The 12,764-nt window shown below is 45.9% G+C and overlaps 1 protein-coding gene across 9 annotated transcripts in view; it reads right to left on the reverse strand.

Moving 5' to 3' along the window:
- Nucleotides 1-12,764, reverse strand: part of FAM184A (family with sequence similarity 184 member A) — a 670,286-nt gene that overhangs the window by 318,065 nt on the left and 339,457 nt on the right. For all 9 annotated transcript variants that reach the window (XM_069235390.1, XM_069235388.1, XM_069235387.1 and 6 more), the window contains one exon: nt 5,901-6,098. In XM_069235390.1, the coding sequence (XP_069091491.1) occupies nt 5,901-6,098 (198 nt within the window). The remainder of the gene's footprint in view (nt 1-5,900; nt 6,099-12,764) is intronic.

The following is a 12,764-nucleotide window of genomic DNA, read 5'->3' on the forward strand; positions in this document are numbered from 1 at the left end:
CTTCAGCATCATCAGGGAGTTCGCCAACATTGCAGCCACAGAGAACAGCATCACCCTCTCACAAGAACTCAGTGACAACCTCAACAACTTCTTCCACAACAAGATCACCACCATCTACAAAACATTTGAACCCCAGCCTAAGCCTACAGACTTCCTTAGCCTGCACTCCCTCACTGCTACCAGCACTGATCACAGGCTGACCACATGGAACCAGCTCACCCTTCAGGACAACACCACCATAATGAACTCTGTTCACTCAGGAGATCCCACGGACCCTTGCCTACACCACATCTACACCACATCTTCAACCTCACAAGCCACAGAATCAGCCAAAAACTCACCACCCTATTCAACACCTCTTACCTATGGCCAGTTTCCCCGGAGACTGGAAACCCACTACTCAAGAAGCTGTTCGCCAACCCAAGCAAACTCAAAAACTACTGCCCCATTTCCCTGCTCTCCTTCCCGGCCATGGTCTAGGAGAAGGATATCAACAAGCAACTCACAAAACATCTGGAGCAGAACCTTTTTCTCAACACCTCCCAGTATGGATTCCGCAGCATCCACAGCACCAAGACAGCCCTGACTGCAGTTACCGATGATATCTGAACCCTCCTCAACCATGTAGAGACGGCGGCACTGATCATCCTTGACCTCTCGGCCGTATTTCTCACAGTATCATACCACAAACTGATTGAAAGGCTATACCACATCGCAATCCAACGTGACACACTCAGATGGATCGCCTTCTTCCTCAACAGAAGTACACAGAAGGTCTGCTTACCACCATTCACCTTCGAACCCAAGGACATCATCTGCGGTATCCCACAAGGCTCATCCCTCAGCCCCACCCTCTTTAACACCTACATGACCCCCTTGGCCAACATCGCCAGGTCCCAAAGACTAAACATCATATTGTATGCAGACGACACCCAATTCATCCTCTCCCTCTCTGAAGACCCTACCACCACCAGAACCAACTTCCACAGATGCATGACAAGCAACGCCAATTGGATGAGGGACAACTTCCTGAAGCTCAACATAAACAAAAAGTACTGATCTTTGGCAACAACACCAACGCCTAGAACGATTCCTGGTGGCTCTCGTAAATAGGACCATCACCCACACTGACCAACTACATCAGAAACCTCTGAATCACCTTGGACAGCAGGCTGACCATGCAGGAAGTCCGAGATCGGTGCAGTCTCTTTGATCTGGTTCCTCACACTGAACATCCCACAAAAACATCTTCAAATGGCTCCCTCGGGGCACAAGATGCACCCTCACACAGGACCTAATCACCAGCCAACTGGACTATGGCCACGCTCGCTAGGCAGGCATCACCACATGTCTCCTACAGAGACTTCAGACCATACAGAACACCGCAGGCAGACTCATCCTCTCACAGCTACAACCCAGCAGCCGCCACCAACCTGGACCAGAGAATCAAGAACTTCAAAACCTGGATCACCAACTCCGCAGACACCATTCCCCCTCATCAGGAACAACAGACACAGAAGATCCTCCAAACAGGCAAGCTGGTACTACCATGAACTCAGGAGAGCAAAGCGCTAAAACAAACAATGGGAAAGAAGATGGCAAACCAGCAAAGACCAAACTGACAAGGCAGCCTACAAGAACTCCCTCACCCTCTACCACAGTTGGCTATGGAAAACGAAGAAGAATGACTTTGCTGCGCACTTCGAAACCAGATCCAACTACAGCAAAGAACTCTTCAGCATCATCAGGAGTTCTTCAATCCCACAGCAACAGAAAACAACACCACTTGAGTTCTGCGACAACCTCACCGACTGCTTCAACAACAAGATCTCCACCAACTAGAGACATTTCATCCCCCAATTCTCACCCTTAGAATGCCCCTACCTCCATGCTAACACCACAGCCAACACTTGGAACCAACTCAACACCCAGGACACCACCACAACCATGAACTCCATCCAGTCAGGAGCCCCCACAGACCCATGCCCTCACCACATCTTCAACATTGGAGGGCAACGAATCAGCCAGGATTTCACCACCCTGCTCAACACCTCAATATCTACAGCCACCTTTCCTGACTGGAAACATGCCGGAATCAAGCCACTATTGAAGAAGCCATCCGCCGACTTCAGCAAACTCAAGAACTACTGGCCTGTTCCCGGCCAAGATCCTGAAAAAAACAATCAACGAATAACACACAACAGACCTTGAACAGGACCACCTACTTGACGCCTCCCAGTCTACTTTCCAAAGTAGCCCCAGCACAGATACCGCTGTAATCACAGCCACAGACGACATGCAGTGACCCGGGAGAAATGGCAGCCCTGATCCTCCTCAACCTCATGGCAGCATTCAACACTGTATCCCACTACACCCTGACTGAAAGATGCCACCATATCAGCATTCAAGGGGGGGATCTCAGATGGATTGCTTCCTTCCTTACGGGATAAACACAGAGGGATCCCCTACCGCCCTACAACTCTGAACACAAATTCCATCGTCTGCAGTATTCCCCTGGGCTCATCCTTCAGCCCCACACTCTTCAATACCCACATGATCCTCCCCTTTTGCCAACATCATCAGAGCACATGGACTCAACATCATATCCTACCCAGAGGACACCCAACTCATCCTCTCCCTCTCCGAGGACCAATCCACCCCCAGAACCAACTTCCACAGACGCATGGCAAGTGCCACCGACTGGATGAAGAACAACTGTCTGAAGTTCAATACTGACAAAACAAAGGTGCTGAACTTCGGGAACCACACCAACCCCTGGACCCTCTCCCACCCCTACCGACCACGCCAGAAACCTTGGCATCATCCTTGTCAGCAAGCTCACCAAGAAAGCACAGGCCCACGCTGTACCCTCCGGCTGCTTCTACACACTGCTCATCATACAAAGCCCTGCAGCCAGACTCGTCCTCAATGTCTCACAATGAATCCACAGCACACCGCACATCAGACAACTTCACAGGCTTCCCATACAGAAGAGACACCAATTCCAGCTGCTAACACACACACACACACAAAGCGCTTCACAACCAAGGACCTGTCTACATCAACCGCTACCTCAACTTCCATCAACCATCCAGAAGACTGCGCTTTTCCTCCCTCTCACTCACTCACTCACCCGCATCCACAGATGTGGAGGTTGCTCCTTTTCCCACCTGGCAACAAAGACCTGGAACAGTGTTCTCCTTCATTTCTGGACCACCACCTCTGTACCGGAATTCCGAAAAGCACTCAAGACCTGGCTATTCAAAAAGCCCAAATAGACCTGCATGGATATCCCACCGGGTAATATGCTGCTTTATACAAATCCATTGATTGATTGATCCGCGGCCTCGCTTGAAGAACCAACAACACCACTCACCACAGAAAACTTCACTGGCTCCCTATACAGAAGAGATGCCAATTCAAGCTGATGATCCACGCATACAAGGCACTACACAACCAGGGACTCGTATACATTAACCACCGCCTGAGCTTCGACAAACCATACAGACAGCTATGCTCCATGTCACTCTCACTCTCACTCACCCAAACCCCTTGCATCCACCAAAGCAGAAGGGGGGGGACACTCTTTCTCCTACCACACAGCAAAGACATGGAATTACCTCCCCCCAGCAGCTAAGGACCTCTGCCTCTCTTCTGGAATTCTGAAGGGCACTCAAGTTGATAACATGTTCTAAGAAAGTCTGTAATGTGGATGTATGTATTCCACATCCTTCTACGCATTCAGGAGGTGTGACTAATTGGCATGGGGATACACTTGCACAAATGATTCCCAATGCCTCAGCAGTGTGCTCCATTTTTGGTATTTGCTTCACAACAACACACCACTAGGTCACTGCCTTCAGGTGTATGTAAGGTAAAAATGCTAAGAAAGGGGATTATTCCATAGAAAGTGTTGACCAAACGTATACTTCAAAAAGACTTAATCAAAAGTGTTATTTTTAGGATCAATTAAAGACAATGAAAAAAAACACAAAGATGGGAAAAGCAACAAAAATGAGAAAAATAGGAGAAACAGAACATATATATACGTCATATATTTGGACAGTAAACAAAGAAATAAGATCAAGGGTCATAGGAACACAAACAAATCCCTACACCCATTAATCTTGGTACTCAAAAGAGTTCTTGTTCAAAGTTCATAGATTAATGATGTCCACTCTGCTAATAACCAAAAGAAAGTCCACAGGTTGTGTCCAACAGTTTAAGTATCCAGTCTGTAGCAGATTAGAGGTGGAGCACAGTCAACATTTTGGTCTCGTAAGTCATATGTATGTGGGACCATCCTCACGACCACAGTTGTCAATATGTTTTTTTTTTAGACCCAATGAGATAAAATAATGAAGTAATTATGAACCAATCTAAAACATTAATTTTAAGAAAGGCAAGGCAATTGTGTCAGTAAAAGCCTTGTAAGGCATGGAATCATTTGAGAACTTAATGATAATGATGCTCCACCGAATTCTCGGGCGTGAGTAGGTGCACCATGTAAGAGTTGCTATCTTAACTCATTGGGTCAAAAACACGCTATTAACAGCTTTCTATGGAATAATCCCCTTTCTTAGTGTTTTTACCTTACATGTTTCAGATACCCAGACTTTAATGGGTAATTGGGTTCCCATCTTCCTTTACATTCATGTGGCTATAGGCGGTACTTAACCCCCACCACCAGCCAGAGGCTACTGCATGTAATGTGGAACAGATTCTGATTTACAAGTTCTACCTCACAATGGACAAAACATACCTAGAAAATTTGAAGCAATTTTAGTTTTAGAAAAGGACGGAACCAGTCTTGTTTTAATGAGACAAGTGTACTCACTTCATTAGGAATTTCATTACATACCATTCTCAAGTACAATAAAACTACAGAGGTAAACATGTTTACAGCTGCCTGGCTGACAACAGAAACGAGAGAAGGTGTGGGGTATACATGCAATACTGCAATGAAATGGTATACCAGTTTCCAGCTCCCTGTCAGTCCCTTGATTCTTTACTCTTCTTCTCTGTCCCACTTCTGTTACAGGGCCATGACCTGCTTAATCTGACAAAGGCTCCACTCAACAGTACTACATTCATAATCCAAAAATCAGCCTACCTTTCAAGACAGTACAGTGGACTGCTCATCAGCAATCCTTTGTTCCAGAATCCTATCTGTGCCCCACTTTCACGTATAGCTAAATTCACACTCCTGTCTACTTTGAGGTGAGTATGTATGTGCCCAACTAGCCATTAAATTGTGTTAAGAGCTTGTAGATGGGGAAATAAAACAGAAATACAGTTTACTATTTTGGGGCATAAAAAAATGCCAGACTCTAAACAACTTCTGTAAGAGAGGGAAGTGTAGCCAGGCCCCAGAACTATAGGACTATTTGAATATACGACAAGGAAACAGAGAATATTAATCAGGATAGATACAGAATGAAGTGGAGTTAAAATTAGGAATTCTGCTGACTGAAAAGATAAGGGTGATAACTTATGGCTCTCCACTTAAGTTATAGTAAGAAAGTGAATTAGAGGAGGGGAAGTGGGTCTTATACAGGTTAAACAGCAATAGGGGTTAAGTAGCAGTCTTTTCGATGAAGGATGCAGGACCAAAGTAGTGTTCTGGTGGATCAAAAACCCAAATGCTTCTTGGGAATGTTGTGTGCTTTCTCATACCTTCAGCCTTCATACGTTTGACTACTAGCCTTGCAATACGATAGAAAGGAAGGTTTGTTAATCTACTGTACACTTATTGCCCCTCTACCATGAGATGATGTGGGGATTTACATATTCACGTCTGCGGCTGTAGACTGAGCGAGGTAATGAGATCTGTTAATGAGTTCAATCAGGCTGAGCAGTCTGTCATTCACAATTGAACAGAAGAAACCTCCATTGCTTACATTCTGCAGCATTTTCTTCTCCTTCGAAGCTGTGCTCTGTGCAGCCTCAAGAGCAGTATGATGCTTCCTCGTTAGCTCTTCTAACATCTTTGCTTGAGCTTCCTTAAACCGCTCCGCTTCCTCTTCGAACTGAATTCTCAAATTCTTAATCTCTTTCTCATAATACTCTTGCTGATTTTGTTTAGCTTCATTTATCTTCTGGAAAACAGAGCACACGTTCGAGAAATCATTCTTTGTCAGACAATCAGGTGAGAAAAAACAGTATTGACCATGTTACCGAAATGACTGTCAAATATTTGCAACTTCTTGCAGCTTATATCTGGGGAAACTCTGCTGTGGCAATCAATGAAAGCAAGCAAACTGCACCCATGTTCGAAAATATTAAAAAAAATAGAACAAATGACACAGGGGAAGTCTTTACAAGATTTTGAGTATTTGAAAAGTAAATTATCAGAAACGTGTTTCTTGTCATTTCCTTACATTCACTTAAATGATTGTAGGTAGGATAGAAAATGTAGCTTCTATGTATGAATTAATTCAAGTTGATTCTCTGCCACCATCAGTTACATATATATTAATATATGACAAGGAAACAGAGAACATCGATCAAGATAGATGCAGAATGAAGTGGAGTTAAAATTAGGAATTCTGCTGACTGAAAAGACGAGGGTGATAACTTATGGCTCTCCTCTTAAGACATTGTAAGAAAGTTAATTATTAATTGGTGTGGATGGTAGTCCACCACAGGTAATAAAGTAAATGACCTGTTAGGTCCAGTAAAAGGTTTCTGTAATTTCAACCTGAGCTCAACCCCTGCTAAGTATGACACAGAGGAGGCAGGTTTAATTTAGTTTAATTTAAAGTTAACATGTAAAGCATTTAGAAGTATTAAAGTAGTTAAAAAGTCAAAAGCACAATGTAATTAAAAAATCCCATTCCAATTTACAAAAAATAGAAAACACATTTTTGATACATCTCTTTACTGATTTTTCAAATCAACACATACAACTTCATTGTAGGAACGACAGGGAAGTACATATACGAAACAACAATAAGATCCAACAGATATAGACTGAATGTCAATTTCCTACTGGACCTGTGATTTTTCTCAGAATGAACATGGCACATTGTGTTCCCAGACCCTTTTCTCCTTAAAGAATTAATAGCAGTAGATAAGCGACAGTGCAGGGTTGTAACACAAACCCCTGAAGCCTCTATGATGGGGGAGGGAGGGCAAACCTTCAGAAGCCCTTTAGCCCTCAGAGAAGACCCCATACAACCAAAGGCCAGTGAATAGCACTTAGATATGGGAGACTTAGGGGCTCCCCTTCACTTTCTGCAGGTAGGCCGCATTATTTTTCCATATGCCAATGTGGCAGTAGTCCCCCTCTATTAGTCCTGTGTCCTTCTTTTTTCGTAGGACCACCACGAGGCTAGCTTTCTTGGCCCTGAGAATAGCCTTCAGATCTTTGGATGCAAAAGAAAAGTGGCTCTATTTGTCAGTCCTTTCTTAAGTGACAGGAATATGTCATCATCACTCTCTTGCCTTTTCAGGTTCCAGCATCATTATGGTTTTCAGATTGGGGGTGTCGCCTAAAGCAATGCATAAAGAATTACAAAGCTATCTACTTCCCGCAACACTTCCTGCGATTGTTTACAGAAGCTTTCCCAGAAAGTATCATTCCTGGGTCTTTCAACATGGTGTAGGGGAATCTTAGTTCAACTTAGCTGTCTGAACTCAAGTCAATACCATCGGCCTGCCCATTCTGATCAGGTGCCAACCACTTCTTATCAAAGGAAAAGTCAATAAAACCGTTTGTCTCTCTATTGTTTCATCCCATGGAATTAAATGCCAGGATGCCAATTGAAAGGCCTCCTTTAAAGTTACTTCCCTTTAAAAAAAAAAAAAAAAAGACAAAGCTTTGTTTTATTAGTTTTCCTTGTAAAACAACGTAACAAGCAGTGCAAAAAAAACCAGTTACGGGTGCTCCATATCATTTCGAAGTATTGTAACAGTCTCCAGTGATAAATGTCTCCAAACATGGTACGATAGCATAGCATGTGGGTAGCTAGGACTTCAGTTTAACATGGCCCATGTCACAAAGCTAGTCTACTGCATTCAAATCACAGACACACTTAGCTGCCACAACTCCTGTATATATCGATACGAAACATGCAGTTGTCATTCCGCATCTCCGGAACCAGAGTCAGGGACAGAGTCCTCACCACCATTTAATCTGCAAAGTAGGAGCCCCCAAGTCATCACATCATCAGCAGCTTTTTCAACAGTCAGAGATAGCGGCAGGTGATGTTCTCCCACCCCAGAACGACACTTGCAGTTGCTCTGGTTCTAACTGCCCAATGGCCAGCCATTGCTTAGCCAGGAGAAGAGCAAGCAGGGAAATCTTGTATGAAATCTTCCTACCGTTGGGCCTTGCCACTACACCCAGCCGACAGGCCCCTGGAGTGAGGGGGATTGATAGGCCAGTAGCTGCCTCAATCTTGGGCACCACTTTCCCCAGAGGCCCTGAACTACAGCGCAGGCCTAGGCAAGATGCAAAAAGGTGGCAACCACTATCCCACAACGCGCACACTTCACTGCCCTAATGTAATATTTCATATTGAGTTGAGAAGGGGTCACCAACGTGTGGTGCAGGTAGTTAAAATGCAGCAGTTTGAACCTGCTATTATGGGGAAAAAGTATTTACCAGTTCACATGGACGTACTCAATCTGCTTTCACAATGGGCTCCCCTAGTTAAGTCTCCCGTCTTGCCTTATAATGATGCTGAGTAATGTCCCCCTTAAGAGCTCTATAGAAGAGTGCGCTCAGATGTCTGCCCGAGGGTGCTAAGGTGTCTGCCCCAACCCCAGTGAAACAGACACCCAATATCTGGGAGGCTACTGCACCGCTAGGAAGTCACTCCATACCTCACTGTTAGAACTGGGGTTTCTGGTTGGCTAGGGTATGCACCTAAGCCAGGCAGAACCTACCCACTCTAGTGAGGGCAAGGGAGTTACACGTCCAAGATAACCCCTGCTCACCCCTTGGTAGCTTGGCACAAGCAGTCAGGCCTAACCCGGAGGCAATGTGAAAGCGATTAAACAACACACACAATACACGTGACGCACTATGCACACCACAAAGGAAACACAACACGGCGTTATATACAAAGAAACTGTATTGCACAAAACATCATTAGACCAAACACAACATGTCAGTAATACCCTGCTTCCCAAGCAGTTTCAGAACATTACACAGTACTGTTAACTCTATAGAAACCAGCAGTAGTCACATATAACACACAGGTTACTCATTATTCTGCAACATAAGCAGTAGTCAGGAAAACATTACTACAATAATGCACGTCATAAGATCCTCATAAATGTCCATACCAGGAACATTAGGAAATACATGGCAAGTCATAAAAACAGGTTAGCATAAAATGTCCATAACAGGAACATTAGCAACCACATGGCAAGTCACAGAAAACACCACATCCAGAATGCCCATGAAAAGAACATCAGATAATACATGGCAAGTCATGCAAGACTTTCCCCATAAAACACCTTTACCAACGAGGCACTTGCCCTAGTGCACATATCGCAAAGAAATGGCAGGACGTCAGGGGGAATGCACTCTTACCAATACAACCAAGGGGCAGTAAAGTCCTAGCCCCCCATGACTCATTCGGGAGCTTATGTGCTCCTGTGTCTAGAGATCCGGTCGTGCCACAGGGCGCGGTAAACTTGGAGCAGGCCGGGGACCTCCGTCAAGGGTCACCAACCAACCTGCTAGTTACCACCAAATACTGGGATCCACCGGGATTCTGGGGCGTGCCCTGCCACATGCACTAGGGGAGACCACGCGTCTCCGGCTACTGAGGGGCGCTTCACCCCTTTCACAGGACCCTGCGGGGCCCGGCCCCTTGTCCTTGGCAGGGGGACCTCACCTTTGGGGTCCCCACGTCCCACCAGACCTGCTGCTTGCAGCTGTTGTGTCCTCGGAGTGGCTGCCAGAGGCAAGAGAAGCAAACTCCTCCTTCCGTGGGCCTTCCTGGAGACAGCGGATGGGGCTTCACTGGGCCTCCGGCGCTCTTCTTCCCTGCCTGATCAGCAGGTGATCTGGTCATTTCCTTGGGTTGCAGCGGTGAATCTCAACAAAAGGAAGGGCCCGTTGGTGCCCTGGGGGTGTTGTCCTCGGTACGATTCGCCCCGGGGGCACTTCTGGAGCACGCTTGCTCTGGGCCTCGCTTTCTCGTGCCCCGAGGACACCGCACACAGTGCGTTTCCTACATGCTTCGTGAAGACCAGCTGCCCAGGCTGCAGCGGTGATTCTCTCAGCAGTAGACACGCGGAAAAAGCGCTCTCCAGGCACTTTTGTAAATACATTTTTTTTAAACGCTCTCAAAGCGCTAGGTAAAGCACAGAATAGTGCTAGGAATCCAGCAGATTCAGGGAGCCACAGCACCCAGCCCCTGGGGGACACAAATAAAGCACAGGGCGGCAGGGCTCAGCAACAGGCCAACACAAAGGGGATGCAGTCAGTGACAGTTCCCCCTAGGGACCCACCAGGTCACAGGTCAGCATAGCAGCAGCAGTCCAAAGCGGTTCTGGTGAGTCCCCCCAGCTGCGTTCTGTGTCCAGTTCCAAGTATGTTTCTTGCGTCTCTTTATGGGGGAAAATCCCTTGTACGTATACTCAAGTTTTGCAAAGCATTTTCAATGAGGGGGAGAGGAGGTTCAAACCAGTTACAACTGGTTTTAGGAGTGTCCCCTCTCTCCTCCAGCACAGGCTCCAAACATCAGTTGGTGTATACGAGCCCTTTGTGTGAGGCCAGGGCTCAGCCTTTACAGATGCAAGTGTGCCCCGCCTCTCCCTTCTCTCAGCCCAGGAAGACCATTCAATATGCAGATGCACCTCTGTGACACCTCCACCCTCCCTGGGTACAGCATGTCTGAAAAGTATGCACACAGCCCAAGTGTCACTCTGCTCAGATGTGGATTGGAGTCAAGCTGCAAAACACTAGAGTCATAAGCACCAAGAAATGCTCACTTTCTAGAAGTGGCATTTCTGTAATGATAATAAAAAATCCACCTACACCAGTAGGCAGCATTTCTCACTACCATTACAATCATACCAAACATGCCTACTCTACCCCTCAAAAATCAGACAATATCCCCTAGGCATAAGGCAGTGCATTTCCAATGCAATCCTATGAGACAGCAGCACTCACAGCAGTGAGAATCCAAATAGGCTGTTTGTCACTACCAGGACAGGCCATGCAACCAGGCACACGTCCTGCCTTCTGCATACATAGCACCCTGCCCATAAGGCTAGCTAGGTCCTACATTAGGGGTGACTTACATGTAGTAAAAGGGGAGTTCTGGGCTTGGCAAGTAACTTTAGATACCAGGTACCTGTGGCAGTAAACTGCACACACAGGTCCTGCACTAGCAGGCCTGAGACAGGTTCGATAGGCTACTACTGTGGGTGGAGCAAGCTGCTTTGAAGGCCCACTAGTAGCATTTAATTTACAGGCCATGGGTAATGGGATACCACTGTGCAAGAGACTTACAGGTAAATTACATGTGAAAATCAGGTATAAAACAATCATACAAAATTTAAAAGGAAAAGCACATGCTCTTTAGCACTTATTAGCAGTGATAAAGTGACCAGAGTCATAACGTCAGCCAAGAAAGGTCAGAAAAATTAGGAGGAGAAGGCAAAAGGTTTGGTGACTGAACCTGTAGAAAGAGCCAGGTCCAACACTCACTTACTGTGCTTTCCAGCTTAGCGCAGTGCAGGAAGTGACCCAGACCTATGTTGAAAAGCTTCCTGCACATCTTCGAAGGTAATAAAAACCTCGACTGAATATAGGTCTCTGGCCATCTAACAACCACCTGCCCTCTATTGCTCCATAGACATATCCAAATTGATTAAACTAGAGAACAAATTGTGAAGCAAAATGACAACAAAACAACAAACATCCAAAAAAAGGAAACAGGAAACCTGAACTTTTAAGGATTTAAAGTAAAAAATAAAAAAAAATGCACCTAGGAAAAAGTAAGGGATCCATGGTCTATGGTCACGCTCGACTAGGACCAAGGTGAGATTTCAGGCCCCCTGCGATGGAGCACAGCTCAGATACATCAAGTAGGTTCATCCTGGTCAATGATTTTACCTTAAGGACTAAACGCCTAATTACGAGTTTGATGGAAAGGGTACGGATGTCGAAATGGCATTGGATTCCCAAGCCACCAACCTGGCGGTTCGCACACTGAATTACTATGTTGGCGGGTTGCAGAATGAGAGACTGTTGGAGTCCCACTGACTCTGCAAGCCATTCGCCAACCTCCTCACAAGCAAAAGCAGCTGTCAGAGGGTGGTACAGGCAAGGTTACCACCGTCCGAATTACGAAGTGCCTTTCCGTCGAGCCAACTGTGGCAGGGACACTGCCTGCTTTGAAATGGTGGAATCAAATGAACTGGGGTGCAAACTCACCCATTTCCATCTTTTCCCCTCAGTCTCTGATGCAGATCACTTCATCCAGGGCCCCGCTTCACAGCAGCAACCTGACCCTGAAGAAAATTACCCCATCGGGCCGAAATCCAGGTAAGTATGTTTCTCACTTTTCTCCCATTGACCGACCTAGGCACATATGGTCTGGACTCCAGCAATTAAAAAGTATTCGTACAAGGTATTTTTTCACATGTCATGCATACGTTGCCATTTTACACATATTTAGTCAAAATGTACACACCTGCATCGACACATATGAAAAATATTTCTTGAACTGCTGACCGTGTCCCGCGCCGGTCCCCAGCCATCAGAAACACGACTGCCGGGTAAGCGGTGACATCTA

The sequence above is a fragment of the Pleurodeles waltl genome, chromosome 5 (assembly GCF_031143425.1).
Source record: "Pleurodeles waltl isolate 20211129_DDA chromosome 5, aPleWal1.hap1.20221129, whole genome shotgun sequence".
In the NCBI taxonomy this organism is placed as follows: Eukaryota; Metazoa; Chordata; class Amphibia; order Caudata; family Salamandridae; genus Pleurodeles; species Pleurodeles waltl.